Here is a 22,187-nt window from a genome sequence, read left to right as displayed (position 1 = left end):
TCGGGGGGGGGTGTGTCACTGCCGTTGGCGTGGGAGCACGGGGGTGGCACTGGGGTACGCCTGGATGTTGGGCAGGGCTTTTTTTTTTTTTGGCGGGGGGGGGGGGGGATGTCCTGAGGACACTGGGGGGATACTGGGATTTCTCCTGGGGATACTGGGGAGTGTTCCTGGGGAGGGTACTCGGGCATCCCTGAGGACGTTGTGCAGGTGTTGCTGGGGGGGCCTGGGGACACCCCGGGGGGTCAATACTGGGCTGGCCTGGAGACACTGGGAGTATACTGGTGGGTGGCTGGGGGCACTAAGGGGTGCACCCACAGGGCCTGGGGACATTGGTGGAGGGTGCTGGAAGGGCCCTGGGGACACAGGGTGGGGTGACTGGGGCTAGCATTCGATCGCTGGGGGGGAGTGCCCCTGGGGACCCTGGGCATGAGGACCTGGGGACACTGGGATGGCTTAGTGGGGGGGGCTGCAGACACTGGTTCGGAGCGGGGTGGGGATGACCGGTGTGAGCTAGGGACAATGGGGACATTTCCACCCACTGCCCCCAACCCCTTGCCAGACCCCAGCAGATCCCCTCAGCTCCAACCCCCTCAGGCTCCACAGCAAAGCCGGAGCTGGGTGGGGGTCCCACGTTCACGGGGGTGGCCGAGTCACTGTCCCCAGCCCCGGGGTGGAGGCAAAGCAGGGGGCTGGCCGGCCTTGCCCCCCCCCCCCCCCCGGCAGAAGCGCTGACGCCGGGAGCAGCGGGATTGCTGAGCTCAGCCTGCCGCAGATTTAAGGGGGTTTATCCAGGGAGGGGAGGGGGGGCCCTGGCTTAAGCCACAGGTGCTGAGTGCAGCACCCCGCCGGACGGCCCCCCGGGACCTTGGCCCTGTCCTTGGCCCACATTGGGTGGGCGGCGGCGGCAGCGGGGCAGTCGGCGGCAGGCGCGGCAGGCGCAGGGAGGCGAGCGCTGGAGGCGGCAGGGGGCTGGAGCTCGTTGCCCATCCTGGTGCTGACCTCCAAGGAGCGGGTGAGCCGCAGGGCCGCGGGGCCGAGGATGGGTGCTGGGGCCAGCGCTGAGGAGAAGCACTCCCGCGAGCTGGAGAAGAAGCTCAAGGAGGACGCTGAGAAGGATGCCAGGACCGTGAAGCTGCTGCTGCTGGGTATGGGGGGGGGGGGGTAACACCCCAGGGGAGGTACCCATCCTTTGTGCATCTCACCCCAACAGCCCACCCAATGTTCCTCTGACACTTCCCGGCACCCCCAACCCCAACCAGTCCACCCCAACAGCCCACCCAACATTTCCCTGTCTCCCCCAGCACCCCTGAAACCAGCCATGCCACCCAGCAGCACCCCCATTCCCAGGCTGCCCTAAACCCAACCTGCCCACCTCATCAGCCCATTCAATGTCTTCCTGCTGCCTCCAGCACCCCTGAACCCAACCAGCCCACCCCAAGAATGCCCCCAACAGCCTCCCACTCCCAGGCACTCTTAGAACCAATCAAACCACCCCAACAGCTCACCCAAAGTTTCCCTGACTCCCCTAAACCCAAGCAGTCCAGCCCAACCATCCACCCAACAGCCCCCTGCTCCTAAGCACCCCTAGAACTGACCAGCTCACTCCAAAAGCCCACCCAGCATTTCCTTTGCCACCCCTGTACCCCTAAACTCAACCAGCCTATCCCAACAGCCCCCAACATTTCCCTGACTCCCTTGGCATGTCTAAACCCAACCAGCTGACCCCAAAAGCCCACTCAATGTTTCCATTGCCCCTCCTGGCACCCCTAAACCCAACCAGTCCACCCTAACAGCCCCCCCATTCCCAAGCTCCCTAAACCAGCTCGTCTCAACAGCTTACCCAACAGCTCTTCCCCCCCCCCGACTAGGCACCCCAAACCCAACAACCCATCTGAACAGCCCCCAGCTGTTCCAGGTATCCCCCAAACCCAACCAGCCCACCCAACAGCCCTCCACTCCCAGGCCCCTCCCAACCCCAACCAACCCATCTGAAGAGCCTTCACCAATACCACCCACCAGCACCCCACCCCGGCAGCCTCTCCAGGCACCCCCATGCAGCCCACACCGCCACCCCTGTGTCTGTCCCTGCAGCCCCACAGCACTGTGGGTCCCTCCCAGCTGCCCCAGTGGTGCCCAAGGACTGGGGCATCCTGGATGTGGTGGGACCACGGGTGCCATCGCTGCCCTCATGGCCTGGCCCAGGGCACATCCTCCTGTGCTACCACAGGCTTGGGGCACCGGGTGGTGGGTGGCAGGGTTGCGATGGCACTGTGTCCCCTACCCCTCCCCTGGGTCCCCGAGCACGTCCCCGGCTGAGCCGTTGCAGATCCCATTAGCCACAGGAGCTCAGCCCAACCTTAATGCCTGCTGGCACCAGGCTGTAATCCCCTGCCCCACACCGTGGGCTTGGCACGGCCACCAGTGCCCCCCAGCCATGCCAGGCACTGGGGGTGCCAGGGGGCCAGCGTGGGCACCACTGTGATCTGTGCTTTGTTCCTGCAGGAGCAGGGGAGTCGGGGAAGAGCACCATCGTCAAGCAGATGAAGTAAGTGCCACGGGGTGCTGCTTGGCTGTGCCCCACCATGCCACGTGCCTGCCCCACACCACAGCCATGGGGTGCCCCTGTCCCACCGTGCCTGGCACTGCTCTGTGCCATAGCCATGGGGTGCAGCCATGCGTCAGTGCCTGGCTCAGCCCCATGGCACCCAGCTCAGACCCATGCTGCACCCGTGGGTGCCCCCAACCCCGTGGTACCCAGCTCAGCCCCATGCCCCCTCCCTGGCCAGGATCATCCACCAGGACGGTTACTCGCTGGAGGAATGCCTGGCGTTCATCGCCATCATCTACAGCAACACGCTCCAGTCCATGCTGGCCATCGTGCGGGCCATGACCACCCTCAACATCCAGTATGGGGACTCGGCTCGCCAGGTAAGGAGCACCCGATGCTGGACAGGGGGTGCTGCCCGCCCCCTGGCCCCGCTGAACCCCTCTCCCTCGTAGGACGATGCCCGCAAGCTGCTGCACCTCTCAGACACCATTGAGGAGGGCACCATGCCCAAGGAGATGTCAGACATCATCGGGCGGCTCTGGAAGGACGCGGGCATCCAAGCCTGCTTTGACCGTGCCTCTGAGTACCAGCTCAACGACTCAGCTGGCTAGTACGTGGGGTGGGGGAGGAAGGGTCTGGGGGTGCTGACCTCTGTCTCATGCCCACCTTGTGCCTGGCCAGCTACCTGTCAGACCTGGAGCGCCTGGTGACCCCCGGCTATGTCCCCACGGAGCAGGACGTGCTGCGGTCCCGTGTCAAGACCACTGGCATCATTGAGACCCAGTTCTCTTTCAAAGACCTCAACTTCAGGTGGGGGCCAAGCCCCTGGGGAAGGCTGATGCCAGGGGGGTGGGCAGGGGGTGGGAAGTGCTGACACCACCCCCCACCCCCCACCCCCCCCCCATGCCCTGCCCAGGATGTTTGACGTGGGCGGCCAGCGCTCGGAGAGGAAGAAGTGGATCCACTGCTTCGAGGGGGTGACCTGCATCATTTTCATCGCAGCCCTCAGCGCCTATGACATGGTCCTGGTGGAAGATGATGAAGTGGTGAGGAAGGCTCACCATCCCATACCCTCCTGCCTGCCCCCCCCCCCATGTGTTTGTGTGTGTGTGTGTGGGGGGGGGTCACCATGGGGCTGTGTCCCTCCACAGAACCGCATGCACGAGAGCCTGCACCTCTTCAACAGTATCTGCAACCACCGCTACTTCGCCACCACCTCCATTGTCCTCTTCCTCAACAAGAAGGACGTCTTCCTGGAGAAGATCAAGAAGGCCCATCTCAGCATCTGCTTCCCCGACTACGACGGTGAGGGTGGCAGCGGCTCGCCCATTGGGCGCATGCCGGTGGTGATGGGGTGGCAGTGAAGGGTTGGGGGCCGGCACCCTGCAGCAGCCACCCACCAGGTGTCCTCAGCACCCCATGCAAGCGATGCTGCGCTCGCATCGCTCATGGACCAAGCAAGGTTTGCCCACCCGGGGGAGCGCTGGGCCAGCACCCATGGGGGGGGGACCAGCCCAGGAGGGGACACCGCTCACTGCCACGCCACCAGGTCCCAATACCTATGAGGACGCGGGCAACTACATCAAGCTGCAGTTCCTGGAGCTGAACATGCGGCGGGACGTGAAGGAGATCTACTCCCACATGACCTGCGCCACCGATACCGAGAACGTCAAGTTCGTCTTCGACGCAGTCACCGACATCATCATCAAGGAGAACCTCAAGGACTGCGGGCTCTTCTGAGCCCCAGCCCCAGCGCCCCCTCCCCAGCCTGGGTCTCCCCCTCTCCAGCCCCCACCCCACCTCCACAACCATCTCCACTTGCCCTGAACCCCCGGGATTTGACCCGCTCAGCCCTGGAGCCACCCCCTCCCCGCCAGCCCTCCCACCAGCCAGCACTGGGGGCACCCAGTGCTGCTGAGTGCTGGGGGCCCCGGTACCCTTGGAGCTGGGGGTTACTGGGGGTCCTTTGCGTGCTGGAGGTCCCTGGGGGCTCCAGGTGCTGGGGGGTCCTTGGTACCCTTGGAGCTGGGGAGGTGCTGGGGGTCCCGGGGTACCCCTTGGAGCTGGGGGGTACTGGGGAATCCCTTGGGTGCTGGGGGTCCCTGGGTATCCTGGTTTCTTGGAGTGCTGGGGGGGGTCTCTGGTACCCATGGAGCTTGGTGGTGCTGAGGGTCTCCAGGAACCTCTTGGAGCTGAAGGGTGCTGGGTGTCCCCAGATGACCTTTGGCACTGAGGAGGCTGGGGGTCTCTTGGGGTGCTGCAGGGTGTTGGGGGGTCCCTGATACCCCTTGGAGCTGAGGGGTGCTAGGGGTCCCAGGTACCCTTTGGAGCTGGGGAGTGCTGGGGGTCATGGGCACCCTTTGGAGCTGGGAGGTGCAGGGGGGGTCTCCAGGAACCCCTTGGAGCTGGGGGCTGCTGGTGGTCACGTGGGGGCTGCAGGGTGCTGGGGGTCCATGGGTGCTCCTTGAGCTGGGGGTCCCTGTGGGCTGCTGGGTGCAAGGGGTGTTAGATCTCCCCCTGGGCACTGGGTGTCCCCAAGGACTGCGCGGTACTGGGGCCTCCTGGGTGCCAGGAACCCTTGGGTCCCACCATCCCCTTGCTGCAGGGTCAGGGGGTGGTCACGGTCCCCCCAGCAGCATCCCCAGCTGCTGAGCCAACAGCCCTGGGGGGGTGGTCAGCCCCCCAGTAACGTCCCAGCTCCCTCCCCAGGGGGTCCCACTGCCACCATCACCCATGGCACACAGGGGACGCTGCCGAGCCCCCGGGGTGATGCCAGCCCACCCTGTGTCCCTCTGCCACCGCCAGGGACCCCCCCCAGCCCTCCTGCTGCGGTGAAGCCCCCACGCCCACCCCCGAGTCACGGAGAGGGGGGCGGCAGTAGATACATATTTTTTCTCTTTTTTTTTTCTCTCCTTTCTACATTTTATTATTTCAAACCATGGAACAATTCGGTAAAACACCCTGTGGGAAAAGCGAGGCCGCGGGCACCGGCTGAGGGGGCCCCCCCGGGCCTGGGGGGGGACAGCGGGGGCCGCTCTGTACAGCGGGCTCTCCTTGCCCAACGCAACAGCTAGCCCTACAAAACTAGGCTTAGAAAGAGGGGGGGGAGGGATACAGGCAGCGGGCAGCACCCCCCCTGCCCGCCTTTCTGCCCAGCCACTGCCCACCGGGGGCTGCCCGTCCCTCTGGGTAGCAGGATGGGGGGGGCAGCAAGGCGGTGTGGGTGGGGTGCAGACCTCCCCCCCCCAAGGCACACGGTTGGGGGGTGGGCTGGCCATGGAGGAGACCGCCACCACGTAGCACTCAATGCTTTTAAATAGTTTGGTAAAAAGGTTTCTTTAAAAAGCAACCTCAACCCAGCCAGTGTGGTGTGGTTTTTTTTGCGCCGTTTCGATTTTTTTTTTTCCCTTTTTTTTTTTTTTCTTTCTTTCTTTTCTGGTTTACTAAAAGGAATGTTGTCGGTCGTGTTTTCGGCCGGGTGGGTGTCCCCGAGGGGACCCCTGCGTCCCCCCCGTGCCAGCAACACTTGAAATGTAAACAGTGAGAGAGCCAGGGCTCGGGAGCGAATGAACGGGGGGGGTCTGGAGCGGTTCAGGGGTTAAAAAACAAGATGAAAACCTCATTTTCCCCAGGAAGGCAGAAAGGGTGACACCAATGAGGAGGAGGAGGAGGAGGATGATGGGGTGCAAGCAGGGGCGGCGGGGGGGACATGGGCCCTGCCGCTGTGCTGGCACCCAAAAAGTCTCTTCATGGGGTGGAGGCAGAGGGATGAATCCAAAGAAGCCGGAGTGGGTGGGCGTTGCGGTCCTTCCTTCACCGGTGTGGCCGGGGGTCCTAGGAGAGAGCGGGTGGTGAGCGGGTGGGGATGGGGACAGGGGAGGCACCGGCAGGGACAGCAGGCAGCACCTGTCCCATGCCCAGAGGGTGCTCAGTGACCCCCCTTTGAGGGGGACACCACCAGGACCACCACCCACCTGGGCAGCACCGGCCCTCAGAAGAGTCCGCAGTCCTTCAGGTTGTTTTTGATGATGACGTCAGTGACGGCATCGAAGACAAACTGCACGTTCTTGGTGTCGGTGGCGCAGGTGAAGTGGGTGTAGATCTCCTTGGTGTCCTTCCGCTTGTTCAGGTCCTCAAACTTGCTCTGGATGTAGCTGGCCGCCTCGTCGTACTTGTTGGGCCCTGGGGAGGAGGAGATGCTGGGCTGCCCTGCGGTCCCCTGGGGACCCCCCCTCCACCAAAGGGGTTTCGGCTCAGGTCTCCACACTGCCACAGCCACCGCTCCGATGCCAGAATGATGCTTCCCAGATACCGTGAGCCTCAGCTAAACCTTCGCAGGGCTGCTGCTCCTTGTCCCCCCCCATCCCCTGGGGCACCCCAAACACCACTGCACCCCGCTTGCTGCCCCAACACGCCGCGCCCCGGGCACAGGAGAGCCACCATCTCCATCCCCAGCATCTCTTGCTACACTGCTCAGACAAGGCACTGCCCACTCCTCCCGCAAGGGGGACTGGGGGGGGCACTGAGGGACCCCGCGGTACCTGTGTACTCAGGGAAGCAAATGGTCAGGGGGCTGTGCACGATCTTCTCCTCAAAGAGGTCCTTCTTGTTGAGGAAGAGGATGATGGACGTGTCCGTGAACCACTTGTTGTTGCAGATGCTGTCGAACAGCTTCATGCTCTCGTGCATCCGGTTCTGCCAGGGGAGATGGCAGTCTGAGCTGGGCAGGGACCCCTGGGCAGCGCCTGCCCCACTGCCGCCCAACCTGCCGCACCCCCGCTGCTCCTGCCTGCCCAGGCAGGGAACACCGAGGGCCCAGCTTGGGCCACGCTGGCCAGGGCACTGGTGGCTACCAGAGAAGGGGGTGCTCCCCTGGCCCCCCAAGGAGGGGACAGGTCATGGCGCCAGCTCCATCCAACCCTGACTCACCATCTCCTCGTCCTCAGCCAGCACCAGGTCATAGGCGCTCAGGGCCACGCAGAAAATGATGGCCGTCACCCCCTCAAAGCAGTGGATCCACTTCTTCCGCTCCGAGCGCTGGCCGCCCACGTCGAACATCCTGCAGCAGAGAGGTGGCATGGTGCTGGGTGGCAGCTCCCAGCCCCACTGCCCTCACCCCACCTCCCTGCCTCAGTTCCCCCAGCTGCCCGGAGCAGGAGCTGTGCCAGGAAAAGGCGCTGGGGTGGGCAGAGCATGATGCCTCTGCCCCAGGGGTTTTGCTGGTGCCATGAATCTGCCCCAGCACCCGCTGCCCATCCCAGGTGGTGTCCAGGCTTATTTCCCAGCCAGAGCAAATCCCCACCATGAGCCAGGGCAGGATCAGACCGCCTTTCCCAGACTGCGTCAGCGCGATGCTCCCTGGAGCCAGCCTCCAGGAGATGCTCTCGGAGACCTGCTCCGGAGCGGGCACTGCAGGGTTTTGCCAGAGACCTTGGACCAAGCCACTGGTGCTCGGCCGAGCGGCTGCGGGCTCAGCAGGATCGCAGGCAGCACAAGGGCTCAGGGCATGATCCCAGTGCACCGCGCACCTCTCCCGCTGCAGGCAGCAAAGGATGCCCTGCCTCCACGAAGGAGAGCCCAGGAGCAGCGTCGTGTCTGCTACCAACCGCCCGGCCAGCGGGGAGGTTTCCTCACTGCTCTGCTCCCCCCCGAACCATCCTCTCCACCCCACTGCCCCTTCCAAAGCACGGCCCTGGCGACGCAGGACCAGGCACCGCCATCCCACCGGGGTTGCACAGGGGCCCCAGTGAGCCCCCCACACTCAGGGAGGACCCCAGCAGATCTTTCTGCCAGCAGCTGCTGCCAAGTGACTAAATGCGCCGGGACGTGCGCGATGCCAGTTTTTGCCTCGGAAACCAGAGCCCTGACTATTTCCCACGGGTTTTCAGTGGAAAGCAACACTGTGCTGCCAGCGGGCAGCAGCGCCGGTTCCCAACGCCGAGACCCCTGACTTCCCAGCCAGGGCCCTTCCTGCAGCGGAAGCGGCGTCACGGCACACGGAGACGCCTTCCCCCTTCCCCTCCTCGCCAGAGGCTGGATCCGCCCCTGGGCCGAGCCCTGCGAGGCGTTTTTGAGGCTGCTCCAGCTATTTTGGTGGTTTCCGCTCTCTCTGAGGCAGCAGCTCCCGCCATGAGCAAAGCTGGGGGGACTTGGTGTGTGCAGTGTGCAAGCAGGATCCAGCCCGGCATGGGGAGGAAGGAATTTTTTTTTTTGCCTTGGAAAAGGCAAAGGGAAAGGGGTCAGACATACTTGAAGTGCAGGTCCTTGAAGGTGAAGTGGGTCTCTACGATGCCGGTGGTCTTCACCCTGGTGCGCAGCACGTCCTGCTGGGTGGGGATGTAGTCAGCACGGGCTATCCTCTCCAGGTCGTTCAGGTAGCTGGGGAGGGAGCAGAAAGGCGCTGGGGAAGCTGGACCATGGGGCATGACTCACCCAAATCCCATGGGGCACCCCCACAACACCCCAGGGTCCCTTGCCCACACCCCAACATCATCCATTTGGGGTGGGCAATACCGAGCCGGGCAGCACAGCAGACCCCGTCCACACCCTGGGGTCACGCCACAGCCCTGCCAGACACGGGCAGGGCAGGGCAGGGCAGGGCGGCCAGCTGCCGGGGCGCAAGGGGACGCACGGGAAGGAAGGCTCAGGGGGGAGCATGCCAGCACAGGGGGCCAGGCAGGGGATACAGTCGAGGCCAGAGGGCTCCCCCCATTTCCCCGGCCGTTTGCATGGGGGAAATGGCAAGAGGAAAGTATTCACTGCTATGGCAACCAGCCACAGCGCCAGCGGAAACAATCGATGGCGCCGTGCCATTTATAGTCAAAAAACACAAAGGGCCGGCATCCTGGGAGGAAGCGGGAGGCGGGCAGCCGGCCGAAGGGACCGGGAGCAGCACGGCCGGGGGGCTGCTGCCTGCCCCAAGACCCCCGGGCTGCTGCCTGCCCCGGCCCTGCCAGACCCTGGCTCCCGGCAGCAGCGGTGCCTCGGTCCCAAAGCTGCAGCAGCCGCTGGGACTGGCCGAGGGATGCTGGGGATCAAGGCGGGTTTTGATTTTTCCAGCTCACATTGCTTTAATTGGGTTACTACAGACGGGCTTCTTTAAGCAAATTAGGCTTGCGCTAATTAAGGCCTTTGCAGCCCCATAATCTGGTGAAAACCAGATTACAGCTTGTGAGGCCACGGGGATCCCCGGCTCCGATGGCAGCACAGCCGCTTGTCAGCTCCCGGGAAACCCTCTGGCGTGCTGGGGCAAAGCTGGAGCCGTGAGTGCCCCGGGACCCTGCCGCGGGTGCAAGGGCGGGGGGGGGCGGGCGGCACGCCGCCACGGAGCAGCTCAAAAACAGCCGGAAACACATGCGGCCTCCGGCTGACAAAAAAACAGGAAACACCGTGGCAGGGCCGTGCGCGGCGCCGGCAGCACTCGGACCTCGCTCCCAGCCCCGGGGTGCCAGCGAGCGCCCAGCCCTGCACCCCGAGCTCCCACCCAGCCCTGCACCCCGAGCTCCTGGCACCCCAAGGGGCTGCAGAGGTGGCGGCTGGGGGCTGCTGCAGAGGAATAGGGTGCAGGCAGGCTCCTCATCTCCAGGGTGCCCTGCACCGGCAGCACCATGAGCGCAGCACCATCCCCATGGGGACGGATGGGGCATCGGCTACTGCACTGGCACCTCCCTGATGCTGGAGAAAGGCTGGAGCAACAGCTCGAGGGGGCTCCTAATTAATACTTGTCCAACCCCCGTAACGTGCCAAATGCTCCACAAATGCACTTACAGCGATACTCAATTTGCAGACACTTTGCAGATGTATTTGCTCAAATTGCACACATGAGCTGCCAGGCACCTGCCGGGTCTCCCGTGCCTCTAAACCAGCACCCACGGCACAGCGCGGCACTGCTGGGGAAATACCGGTGCTGGCTGGGGAATGATGGGGCCGAGTGGGACGGGGCTGGGGAGGGCAGGCAGGTGCCAGGCAGGAGGAAGCGAAAGCCGCGGATGCTGGAGGAAAGCAGCAGCAGGAGCTTCTCCAGGGTCAGCACTTGCCGGGAGCTTTCCTGCAACCTCTTCCCCCCAGTGACCTCAGTGCAGAAGAGGGACCCACGGGTGCCAAGTGGGAAGGGACAGCTGGGCTAGCACACAGGGGGACCAAGCAGCCCCCAGGATGGCGGCGAGTCCCAAGGGTGCTTAATCCCCGGCGGGCCAGCCTCGGTGGGGGTTTCCCGGCACACCACGAGTTCCCCCCGGCACTGCTTTACCACGAGGGGTCTGAGCAGAGGGCAGGAGGGTGCTGTTCGAACTGAGCGCAGCCTCGGCTGCGCCACGCTCTCTAGCAATCATACTTTAGGCAGATTAACTTATTTATTAAATCTCTTCAGGGATAAACCCAACCAGATGCAGGCAATTTATCTACCTAAACACTAGTTTGCTGGCTAACACACTAGCGTAAGGCCAAGTCCTTCCATGGAAACTCAGTTAAAAAGAAAAGCCTCTTGTGCATCCTACTCATCCTGTTCAGACATAAGGGTCCCCAGTACTTTCTTTGTGGCTTTTTCTTGCCTTCATGGCCCACAAAGGGCCATGAGGACGGGCAGGACCCCCGGCTGTGCTCATATGGGGGGTGCCATCTCAGGGAGGCCAGGGTGGAGCATCCCCCAGGGAAGGGCAGTGGGCACAGAGCAGTGTGGGGGGGGGGAATGCCCCAGTGCCCCCCTCCCGGGGGATGCAGCACCCCGCCAGAGGAGGAAACAGCTTTCGAAACATCCGCCTTCCCAGTTCTGCTCCGGCTCAGCCCCAGCGCTGGGCGGGAAGTGGCAGCACCAGCCCCCAAGCCTGGTGACTGACAGGGAACAGCAGCCCCCGGGGGGGATTTTCTGTTGCTCAATAAAAGCGACATGGCGCATGGGGCTTGGATCCAGCCAAGCTGGGGGAGAGGAGCAGGAGTACTCACTAGGCAGCGGAGTCATTCAGCTGGTACTCTCGGGAGCGGTTGAAACAAGCCTGGACCCCGTTGTCAGCCCACAGCCTCCGGATCACGTTGGCCAGGTCCTCTGGCATGATGCCCTGCTCCTCAGCAGTGCAGGAGAGCGCAAACAGCTGCCGAGCATCATCCTGCAGGGAAAAAAACAGGGCTCAAGCATTGGCACGGGGCTTTAGAAGCTCACTCTGCCCCAAAGGACCTGACCAGAACCCACCGTGTCCCCCCCGGACAGCAGGGCAGGAGCTGCAGTGGTGGATAGGGATGAGACCCAAGGAAACAGCTGGATCCCCACCCCCGCACCCATCGGGGGCTGTGCTGGGGCACCCACGGGCTATGCTTTGGGTCCCCCCATCCTCAGGGCCAGGGCCAGGAGGTCACAGCCAGCCAGGGAGCCACAGGGCTTGGGCAGGGCCACCCTTAATCCCGGTCCAGCATTGGGCACATCCGCTTTTGCCCTCCAAGAACCCCCACCCCTGCCAGGCACGGTAGGAGCAGGAGGGCACCCACCGCTCTGGAGGAGTCTCTGAAGTCAATCTGCAGGTTCCCCATCGCCTTGATGATGGCCATGATGGACTGGATGGTGTTGCTGTAGACCACAGCTTTGTACTGCCGGCACTCCTCCTCTGAGTAGCCATCCTCATGGATGATCCTGGGGCAGGGGAGAGACAAAGGCAAGGTCAGTCCTTTGCAGGGCACCCTGGGGTGCTGCTCCCCACCCATGCTCTGTGGCAACACTGATGGGAAGCTTTCCCTGGCCACCACCAGTTTCAGAACCCGTAGCCGAGGTCTGTGTGGTGTCAGCCGCAGTGACGGTGAGGGGACCACTCACTTCATCTGTTTGACGATGGTGCTCTTCCCAGACTCGCCAGCACCTGCGGAGAAACGAGAAGGAGGGACGAGCAGTGAGGTGCTGCCCAAAGTCGAGGACCCCAACCCTATTGGGACCCCCCCCAGCCTGGGGAGGGAGGGCGGCGGGCGCCTCAGCCATCGAGAAGAGCTCCCAGCATCGGCCAGAGCAGGTGCTTGGATGGGCACTGGGAATGTCAGGGCCAAGAAAGGGGGAGGAAAAGGGGAACCTGGGGGCACCCTGCAATGGCTCCCAAGGGGGAGAAACAACACCTGATCTGGGCCAGGAAAACATCATCATTGCACTAATGTTTGCACTAACGCTGTCCCGGCACGCTGCAGCTGAGATGATGGGCAGCCCCAGCTTCGGCCGAGCTAGGGAGTGGGGAGCCCCCGGTGACGGGGAGCTAAGCCCTGCCTACCACCCAGCTCCACGCAGAACCTGAGCTTAACTGCATCCCACATCCCAAATCTCTCATCCATATTGTGCCGGGGGACGACCCCGCCACGTGCCCACGGCTGGAGCCGGCAGCAGCCAGGACGCAGAGATGCTCATGCCACCAGGTACAGGCAGGGGCCGGGCACCCAAAGCCAAGCACCTCGGGGAACTTGGGAAGAAGCTGCTGCCTCCGCCAGCCGGCTGAGCAGCTCCCGGCGGGATCAGCCGCCCCCGGGTTGCTTTTTAAATAGCGTGCACTCTCCAGCCTGCCGGGTCCCGCAGCCCAGCCAGGCTGTGGAGGCAGCTGCCAGCAGGGAAAGCCGACGGCTCTTGGGGTGGGTTTATTTGTTAGCATCCAAACACGGGATGCCAGGGGTTCAGAGGGGACGGCTGGGACACCCAAGGCTCCCCCTCCGCCAACCTGTCCCCAAGAGACGGGACCCCCACGCAGGTGATGTGCAGCTCCTGGCCCAGCCCTCCCTCCCCGGGCTGGGAGCAGGGAAGGGGAGAAGTCATCCTGGCTGCAAGAAAGGGGAAGCTCAAAGGGGAAGCTGAAAGGGATGTCGCACGTCTCCCGTCCCCTCTCCGGGTAGGGAGTGCCTCCAAGACGAACAAGCGTCTGGCTCACTTCGCCCCAGATCCCCCAGCAGGACGAGCCCCCTTTGGCCAGGGGCTGGCACGGTCCCTGCCTCCGGGTGCCAATCCCAGGGGATCCCCCAGAGCCCAGCCCAGCCCTGCATCCACTCCCACCCCTCTTGGGGGTCCCTCTGCTGCTGCCCTCAGCCACGGAGCTGCCCTTGCGGGGGGCCCCAAGCAGGCAGCAACAGGACTGTGCCGGCATGGCCGCAGAGGGGAAAGAGAGATTACAGAGGAGGTAAAAAAAAAAAAAAAAAAAAAAATTTAAAAAAAAGAGATTATGCTAAAATTAACTGGGAAAAACAGAGCCTGTCATGCCAGCTGAGAAACACCAGCGTGGAGCAAATGTCTTCTGCCCGTGCCACCGGCATAAATGCAGCCTTGGTGATGGGTCTGTACCCCCACGGACATCACAGTGGGCACTACACAGGGCACGGAGCCCCCCAAGGTTGGGGCCATATTGAAGCTATACAGACCCGATATTTACTGCCACGACCACCCCACTCCACAGTTTCCAGGCTCTATGTGCCGCTGAGCACTGAGCATGGAGGGGGCTCCCCGGCGCTGCCGACCCAGCCTCCTCCGGCGCCCTCGGGATGCTGACGCGGCACCCGGCGCAGCCCGGCCAGCCCTGCCGGGCTGGCGTTCGTGGTCAGCGCTGGCAGCTCCTGCCCAGAGCTGGGAGCAGGGAGGGGAAGGACTAAGCATATCCCTTCATTTTTTCCATGAAATATCTCTGATTTCTGGCAACACCACCCTGTACCGCCGGGCTCGGCAGCCAGGGCCGGCTGCATTCACCGTGCCCTTCCCCGATGGGTGCCCAGACAGGGAAACTGAGGCACACAGAAGACAGAACCCTGCTTATCAGCATCCCTGCGGCAAGGGGCCCGGCAGTCGTCCCCCAGCCTCCTGCTCTGCCTGACCTTGCCTGCCATTTGCTCCCTGCCCAGGAGGGAACAACCCCCCCTGGGACCTCCTGCCCGCTCCGGGCAGGGCGGCAGTCTCCGGCAGCCGGCCATTTCCCTGGCAAACTTTCCCCTCGGCTCCCGGCTCTTTCCCCGCAGGCTGCAGAAGGCGGCCGTGCCATCGCACCCCCATTTCCAGCTAGCACCTCCGCCGGGAGCTCACCGGCGTGCTTGCAGCGACCAGAAATTCAAGCCCAAATTAATAACACTCCTGGTTGCCCCACCAGCACCGGGGGCAAAAGCAATTAGGGGGGTGTGTGTGTCCCCCAATTTCCCTTTCAAATCACCGCCTTCGCCTAACGAAGGGGGGAAGGTAATTGCCGGGGAAGCTGTGCGTTTCCCCCCGCCGTGCCACCGCCAGCATCTGCCGGGGCGCGATGGGTGCCCCAGCACCCCCAGCACCTGCGACTCCCACAAGCCGAGAGCGGGGGGACCCTTGCCGGCCCCCCCCCGGGTGAGCACGGCCGAGGGGAAGGGTTTCCAATCCCCGGAAAACCCCGGCTGCCGTCCATTCAGCCCCCAAACAATCCCCAGGCAGCGCGCCAGCTGCCAGCTTCCACCCTCCTGCCCAAACCAGGCAGGAGGCAGGCAGCGCCAAAGGGGCTTCACCTCCTTCGGACCCCCCTGCACCGGACAGGCATCGGGGGGGGGACGGACATGACACACACAGAGAGAACCCCCCACCATGGGCTGACCCCACAGCCAGGCTTCTTCCAGCCCTGCCCGCTCCCTGCCTGCACTGCCTGCCCGCCGGGACCAGGCAGCACTCGTTCCCAGAGTGGCGCCTGTCAAAAATAGGAGGGGAAGCTCTCTCTTGGGCTGCTTTCCCCCTTTTTTTTGTTTAAAAAAAAATAAATTCTTCAAAAATTTAAAATAAGCAAGCAGCTGTCTGGCTCCAAAACGTCCCGTTAATCCACCAGCAAAAAATTTATTTAGCCAACATATATTTTGCAGCCCGTGATTTAAGCTGCTTTCTGGCCAGCATATATTTAATGCAATATATGCAATATATTTCTAACCAGCATATATTTAATTCCAGATATTTAAGGAGCCGGTCACAGGTTTCAGGGTCCACCTCACCCTGCATCGCCAAGAGGGGATTTTCCATCTTGCCACATGGCACCGTGCTGTTTTATGCTTTCAAATATTCAGGCGTGGATGGAAGCGATGCACAGCTGGAAAATATTCCTTATTATGGGGGAGAAGCTGGAATTCAATCTGCCAGCAGGTCCAGGACCATCCCCATCCCCAGCACCCCATCCTCAGCCACTGTACCAGCAAGTTTTCCTGGCCCGGCAAACAGCAGCTGTTATTTGTGCACAGATTTACTGAGGGTTTTTACTGCCGGACAAACCTGCTGATCCCCCTCCCTGCAGGCCAGAAGGACAGCCGGACAGAAGGACGGCTGCGGAGCCTACCCCCCTCAGCACCCACGGGGTCTCTGCCATCAAACAGGATTTTCAAAGGTGTGTGTTAAAAGCAGAGTTACCCTAAAGACTCAAAAAAAAAAAAAAAAAGAGATTCCCCTCAACATTTTCCTTCCTACTCAAAATAGATGGAAAATTGCTGTAAAAATAATTGCGTTCCTTTAAAACCCCACAGTGACACAGGGCGTTTTTCCCAGGGGCCATCCCATTCCGGCGCAGAGCTGGCCGCTTCCCAGGAGCCCGCGCATCGGCAGCCGGTGGGATATTGCGTCCTGGAAAGGACCCCAAAAAATTGGGGGGCACCAGGGAGGTGCAGAACCCCCTCTCCAAGGCAGTTGATGGACACATGGCTCAGCCCCTTAAAAAACCACAAAAATAAATAAAACAGAAGTAAATTGGCAGCAGGAAGGACGTTCAGAGCACACGGGGTAGGAGGGGGTGCGCTGGGGATGCTTTCCCCGGGGGGGGAGCATGGCAAATGCACCCTCACTGCCGACAAGGGCCGTTGTTGGCAAGCTGGACAAAACTAGCCTTGTGCCTTTTTTTTTTTTTTTCCTCCAGGAATCCCAGAACTTTGCTGCTCTATTTCTGCCCCTGCCGTAGCGGGCCCTCTCCCCTCTCTCCTCCACTGGCACCAGGGGCCTCGGTGCCCTCACCCCCCACTGTGGCTGTGCCGGCACCAGGGCGGCTCAGGAAGAGCTCCCACACTGCTCAGTGGTGGTGGTGGCGAGCTGTCCCCTCCTCCCAGACACATTTGGGGTCACCAGCATCTATTTTAGGGCTCAGCCCTAGAAAAGGGAATTCCCAAAGACCACCACCCACAACACCCCCCCAGCCACTCCAGGATGCCGCGATGCTCCCTGCGTCCCCACCCAAACACCCGGAGCCTGTACCCCCGCGCCAGGGTGCCATCATCCCCCCCATCCCGCTCTGCTGCCAGCGCCCTGCTCCCCCTCCGGGTTTTCCGACAGCGGGGACAGAGGATTACTCAGCTCCCCCAGCTCCGGTGATTCAGCCAGCCTCCGGCCCGGAAACCCGCACTCCGGCCCGGAGCAGGAAACCCGGTGGCTGCGGAGAGGCCCGGCAGCCGTGCTCGGGCACACCGTGATCCCGGCACCCGCTGCCCCGGTACCCGCTGCCCTGGGGGGGCTGGCCCAGCCGTCACGGGACGGGGAGGGTGACGGCACTGCTCACTGGGCAGGCTCAGCCCACAGGAGACCTTCTTCTGTAAAGATATATATATATATATAAAATATATACGTACATATCGCTCCATATAAAAAAGCAACATGTATATACAAAAGAGCAATATATATATATACACACACAAAAGAAATTATATATTTTTGAATATATAAAATATATTGCTAATGCATACATGTAAATATACGCTTAAAATATATACATGTAAGCCTGCCGCCCCTCCTGGGGAAAGCCTTAGCGCTCATCTGGGAGCAGAGGACAGCTGCCTGCACCTGGGACGTCACCAGCGGGGACACTGGGGCGACCCGTGCCAAGGTGCCGGGCTCCTTCCCCCGTCGCATCCTGAGACTGGCCACCAGCTCTGGGGGGTTGGATACGGGGTCCCCCCAGATCTGACAGCACTGAGCTCCTCCCTGCTCCCCCCCACCATGACATGCCCTGGTCTGTGGCCAGAAACACCGCCGGGGCCTCAGCAGCGTCCCCATTGAAAGGGGGGGACGTGAGCCCCTCCCATCACCCCAGGCTGGGACAGGAGGGGGGATGACAAAAACAAAACCCCAAGACAAGACAAAGCGCAGCAAACCCGGCTGCTCACACGCAAGCCCAGGGCAGTGCCGGGGCAATGCAGCCTCCGAAAGTTGCAGCTGGTCCCTCCCTTCCTCTATTTTTATGCAAGCCCCAAGAAAAAAAAATATAAAGCTGCTGAGCCCTGCCCCGGCCGCCCTCGCCCCAGCCACCGGCTCACCCAGGCAGGATCTTGTACAGGCAGCTGCCTGCGTGACTTACTCTGGTGCGACCCAGCCTGGGTGGGGTGCAAGGGGAGCATCCTCACCCGGGGTTTGCACCTCCAGCACCGAAAACTGCCAGGGATCAACCCGCCAGCGTCTTCCCCCGCCTCAGGCACCTTCGCAGCTAAAATGCCTCCCAAGCAGCCAAGAAATCCTTTTGCTTTCCTAATCCTCCGTAGGAAGATAAGGAATTAGCTTTGAATGCAGTGACCGCTTGCCTGTCGCTGATCCTGCATCCCCCCCGGAGCACTCCAGCTCCTGCGGGCAGGGAGATGGGCTGGGCAGAAACCGACCTCTGCTGCTGCCCGGCAGAAACAGCCAGCAACTTCAGTGGATCGAGCCCCGGCGATGCCGAGGAGCCAACGGCGGCACCGGGAGCTGCCCGCAGTGCTGCTGCACGGGGCAGACGCTCCAGGTGCTTTCAGGTGCCACCGCTGGCTCCTGGCCTCTCCCAGCACCAAAACCTTGGGTGGTCTCTGCTTTCCAGTGGCAGGGAGGGGGGAGGTTGCTTCGTTTGGGTCTTCTCCCCATCAGAGAGCGGAGCTTCACACCATCTGGCACACAACCTATTTGCTGGAGCCGGCAAACGGCAGAGCAAAACCTCCAGGCAGCGGCAGGTGCTGCAGGCAGGAGCGGTGCTGCGCCCACGCCTGCAGTGCTGGGTGCTGCCGGGGGGGTCCTGCCTGCCCCCGCCGCACCGACAGCACACGTCCATCACGGCGGAGGAAAGGCAGAAGCGGGCTCACGGCCACGCACGGGGCACCGCACCGAGCCGAGGCGGCTTCACCGGTCAGCCCCAAGCCCTCCGCGGTGCCGGTGGCCAGCACGGTCCTGCACTCCCGCTGCCACCACTGTATGCCGAGACCAACGCTCTCTGCTCACACCGGGTCTTGCCCGGCTGCACCGGCAACTCCAAGTTGCGGCTGTGGGACGGCACGAGTCACCAACAAAAACCATGTGGTGCTTGGAAGAGGCATCTCTTCTTTGTGCCATGGGCTGATTCGGCACAAAGGGTGAAACCATCTTCCTCCCTAATTTTTCCTCCCTAGTTTTTCTCTGACTGTGGAAAAAAATTAAGCTGTAGGAAGCGGGGATGTGGCATCCCCCCAGCACCGTGTCCCCACCTGGACTGGTTCTTGTGGAGGGAGGGATGCCACAAGCAGCAGCCCCTGGGCAGGGGGGGCAAGGCCAGCCCCACCTCCCCAGCCGCTCCCTGACGGCTTGGGAGGATTTTCTGGGGGCAGTAGTGACCCAAGGCTCTGGTGCTATTTACACCTGAACAGCTGCGAGGGGAAAAAATAAACATTAAAAAAAAAAATTAAAAAAAAAAAAGCACCATTTCAGTCTATTTTTGGCTTTAGAAACCAGCTCAGATCAGAAACACCACTCGTAAATGCCGGCCCTGGCAGAAGGGAGTGTGGCCATCCTCCTCCCGCCTCTGCTTCGGCACGGAGCAGGACACGGGAAAGGGATGCGGGCTGGCCGGTCCGTGCTGCAATCCTCGCCAACTGGTGAGCCCCCGGCCGCCCCTCAGCGATGCTCAGCGCCAGCTGGCCAGGTTCCCCTGACCTGAGCACCCAGAGCCGACAGTATCAGGGTGATGCTGCCCATCCCAGCCAGTCCCCGGAGCCTCCCGAAGCCCTGCAGAAAGGATGTGCCAACCCCCCCAGCCGGCTGCACCTCCTGGCACCGTTATTTCACGCCAGGTAACGGTTCGAGAGGAGCCGAGCAGGCAGCAAGGCCCGGAGCAGGAGCAGCTTGCGGCGAAGGGGGGACCACGTGTTTCCCCAACAGCCTGCAAACCCCATGGGGTTTCGCTCCGCCGGCGCCCTCCCCGGAAACAAGCGGGTCGGTGAGCTTGCACAACCGGCGAGACCCCCCCCCGACGGCACAGACTCCCGCCCGACTCCCCAGGATGGGTCTTGCCACTGGCATGACTCACGGCAAGGCAAAAATACAATAAAATAAAAATAAACCCAAAAAACCTAAGCGCTCTGTTAAACGAGCGTTTCAAGGCGTTAACTACGTATTTCTCAAGGCAGGCAGGGGTTGAGCAAATAAAGGGCTGCCGGATTTCGGCGTGACTTCCTGCTGCCGGCAGCTTCCTCTGCCGACGGCGACGAGCCGAAAGACATTTTCTGCCGGCGCTACCCAGGCAGCAGCCGGGGATTTCTCCACCCGTCCCGGGTCCCGTCACCCCACGGTGCCGTGGGAGCCCCGCGCACTGCCGCGTCACACCAAGAGCGAGGCTCTCCATGGGAATTTCATAAAGGGAATAAAAATCCCAACTGGGAGTTATTAAAAAAAAAAAAAATTAAAATAAATAAACGGTTGTCTTGCCCGCAGGCACAGGGCAGGTCTGTGAACGCCCACAGGAGCATCGCCAGGGCGCTTTGAAGAGCGCGAGCGGCCCGTTATCGGTATGAAAATCGGGTATCCGTGGGGCAGAGCGCCCGCGGACTGCGCAGGGCCCTGCCTGCTGCAGGCAGCATGTGGGGCAGAGCAGCTGCCCGAGCCCCCCCGCTCCCCCCCAGCAAGGGTAGAGCGAAGGTGAGACGGAGGGGCTCGGGCCCGTCCCGGTGCCCTGGCAGGGGGAGGCGCGGGGCAGCGGGTGCCCATCGGCCCCGTTACCTCCACCCCAGCCGGCCTAGAGCCTGGGCAAGGGGAGCCCATGGAGGGGCCCCCCACATGGCGGGGCAGCCGGGGGTCCCGGGCAGGCAGGACGGGGTGCCCAGGCAGGATGGGGCACCCAGAGCTGCGGGGCTGTGCTGGGGGCCCCCGTTTGCACTCCCAAGGGATGTGCCCAGGCTGGACACCCATGGGGCTGGGAGGTCGGTACCGCAGTGGGGTGGGGCTGGCACCCCACTTCTGGGGGGAACCCCAGGGCCTGGGGTAGGGCTGCCACCCTGCTCCAGAGGGGATCCCCAGGGCTTGCTGTAAGGCCACCATCCCACTCGGGGGGGGATCCCCAAAGCCTGGAGTGGGGCAGGCACCCCACTCCCTGGGGGGGTACCCAAAGCCTGGCACCCCACTGCAGGAGGGATCCCCAAGGCCTGAGGTACGGCTGGCACCTCACTACAGAGGGGATCCCCAAGGCCTGCTGCAGGGCCACTACCCCACTCGGGGGGGGGGGGGGGGGAGGTGGCAAACCCAAGGCCTGCTGCGGGGCCAGCACCCCAGTCCTGGGCGGGAACCAGGAAGCTGGGGGTGGAACAGGCACCTCACTCCTGGGGGGGTCCCTGGGGCCGCAGACGGGGCCGACACCCCACTGGGCGGGAGGGGGGGAGACCCCGAAGGCTGGGCCGGGCCCAGCATCCCACTGCTGGGGGATCCCCGGGGCGGGGCCAGCACCCCCGCGGGCTGGTACCCAGGGTCGCTCCGGGGCAGCACAGGGCGGGGGCGGCGGGGCTGCGCGGTTCCGGTAGGGCCGGTGGGGGGATCCCGGCGGGGGGTGTCCCGGGGGGGGAGGGGGGGGCGGTGTCCCGGGGGGGTTCCGGGGGTCTCACCCAGCAGCAGCAGCTTCACCTCCCGCGCCGCCTTCTCGCCGTCCTCCCGCAGGTTCTTGTCGATCATGCGGGAGCGCTCGGCGGCCGCCTTGTCCTCGGCGCTCACGGTGCAGCCCATGGCGGCGGCGGCGGCGGCTGCCTGCGCGCGGCCGCGGCTCTGCCCTGCCCGGCCCGGCCCTGCCCGCACCGCACCGCCCTGCCCCGCCCCGCCCCGTCCCTGCGCGGGCCGGAGGGCGGGGCCGACGGAAGGGCGGGGCCGGAGGGCGGGACAAGGCGGAGGGCAGGGGCGGGGCCGCCGCGGGCAAGCGGAAGGGCGGGGCCTCACCCCTGCGCGGCGGGGTGGGGCGGGTCCGGCGTGGGGTGCGACACGGTGTGCCCCGGGCCGGGCGGGCGTGGGGTGCGACGCGGTGGTGTGCCCCGGGCCAAACACGGGGAGGGAGATGGAGTCTGGGTGCTGGACTGTAGGCCTGGGGTCCTTTGGGTGCAGAGCGCTGGGTGCAGCCCCGCGGCCCGTGGTGTGGGTGCCTCGGGGCCACCTGCTGAGGGGACCGGGTGTCACGGGGTGGTGGCTCAGGCCTTGGGGAACTGCTCGTCCCGCCGCTGGCCACGGGGCTCGGTCCTCGGGCACGCATGCGCTGCGTTGCGGGAGGAGGGAGCTCCGCGGCTGGTGCCAGGGCTGCGGGTGCCCGTGGGAAGGGACGGGGCGGGATGGGGCAGGTCTCGCCCAGGGCGGGGGGTGCCCCCGGCGCTTGGCCCCATCCCGGCTCCCGGGGCGGCTCCCTTGGGAATTGGGCCCCCCCCGCGCAGCCCGAGAAGGGTGCCCGGCTGTGCCAGCTGCCCCCCGGGGCTGGCCCGTGCC

The 22,187-nt window shown here is 63.4% G+C and overlaps 2 protein-coding genes across 2 annotated transcripts; one reads left to right on the top strand and one right to left on the bottom strand.

Annotated features, from left to right (window-relative positions):
* The first annotated feature begins 1,039 nt into the window (after positions 1 to 1,039).
* On the top strand, positions 1,040 to 4,288 carry GNAT1 (G protein subunit alpha transducin 1). Its single transcript, XM_054838122.1, has 8 exons — positions 1,040 to 1,145; positions 2,503 to 2,545; positions 2,787 to 2,928; positions 3,001 to 3,158; positions 3,230 to 3,358; positions 3,465 to 3,594; positions 3,700 to 3,853; positions 4,098 to 4,288. The coding sequence occupies exons 1-8, from the start codon at positions 1,040 to 1,042 to the stop codon at positions 4,286 to 4,288; spliced, it is 1,053 nt and encodes a 350-aa protein (XP_054694097.1).
* Positions 4,289 to 5,432: 1,144 nt separating this feature from the next.
* On the bottom strand, positions 5,433 to 21,525 carry GNAI2 (G protein subunit alpha i2). The gene is made up of 9 exons (XM_054838301.1): positions 21,329 to 21,525; positions 12,348 to 12,390; positions 12,026 to 12,167; positions 11,489 to 11,649; positions 8,798 to 8,926; positions 7,478 to 7,607; positions 7,090 to 7,243; positions 6,523 to 6,730; positions 5,433 to 6,382 (listed from the first exon to the last, which is right to left on the bottom strand). Exons 1-8 carry the CDS (start codon positions 21,444 to 21,446, stop codon positions 6,540 to 6,542), a joined length of 1,068 nt encoding a protein of 355 aa, XP_054694276.1. The 5' UTR covers positions 21,447 to 21,525; the 3' UTR covers positions 5,433 to 6,382; positions 6,523 to 6,539.
* Between the last annotated feature and the right edge of the window lie 662 nt (positions 21,526 to 22,187).

This window comes from Grus americana, chromosome 11 (assembly GCF_028858705.1).
Source record: "Grus americana isolate bGruAme1 chromosome 11, bGruAme1.mat, whole genome shotgun sequence".
Lineage (NCBI taxonomy): Eukaryota > Metazoa > Chordata > Aves > Gruiformes > Gruidae > Grus > Grus americana.
This window is presented reverse-complemented; position numbering and strand designations above follow the sequence as displayed.

Coding starts and splice junctions, on each gene's coding strand:
- GNAT1 (XM_054838122.1), top strand. CDS start 1,040: ATGGGTGCTGGGGCCAGCGCTGAGGAGAAGCACTCCCGCGAGCTGGAG. Junction 1,146..2,502: donor CGTGAAGCTGCTGCTGCTGG/GTATGGGGGGGG, acceptor TTGTTCCTGCAG/GAGCAGGGGAGTCGGGGAAG. Junction 2,929..3,000: donor ATGGGGACTCGGCTCGCCAG/GTAAGGAGCACC, acceptor TCTCCCTCGTAG/GACGATGCCCGCAAGCTGCT.
- GNAI2 (XM_054838301.1), bottom strand. CDS start 21,446: ATGGGCTGCACCGTGAGCGCCGAGGACAAGGCGGCCGCCGAGCGCTCC. Junction 11,650..12,025: donor TCAGAGACTCCTCCAGAGCG/GTGGGTGCCCTC, acceptor TTTTCCCTGCAG/GATGATGCTCGGCAGCTGTT. Junction 7,608..8,797: donor TTCAAGGACCTGCACTTCAA/GTATGTCTGACC, acceptor TCTCTGCTGCAG/GATGTTCGACGTGGGCGGCC.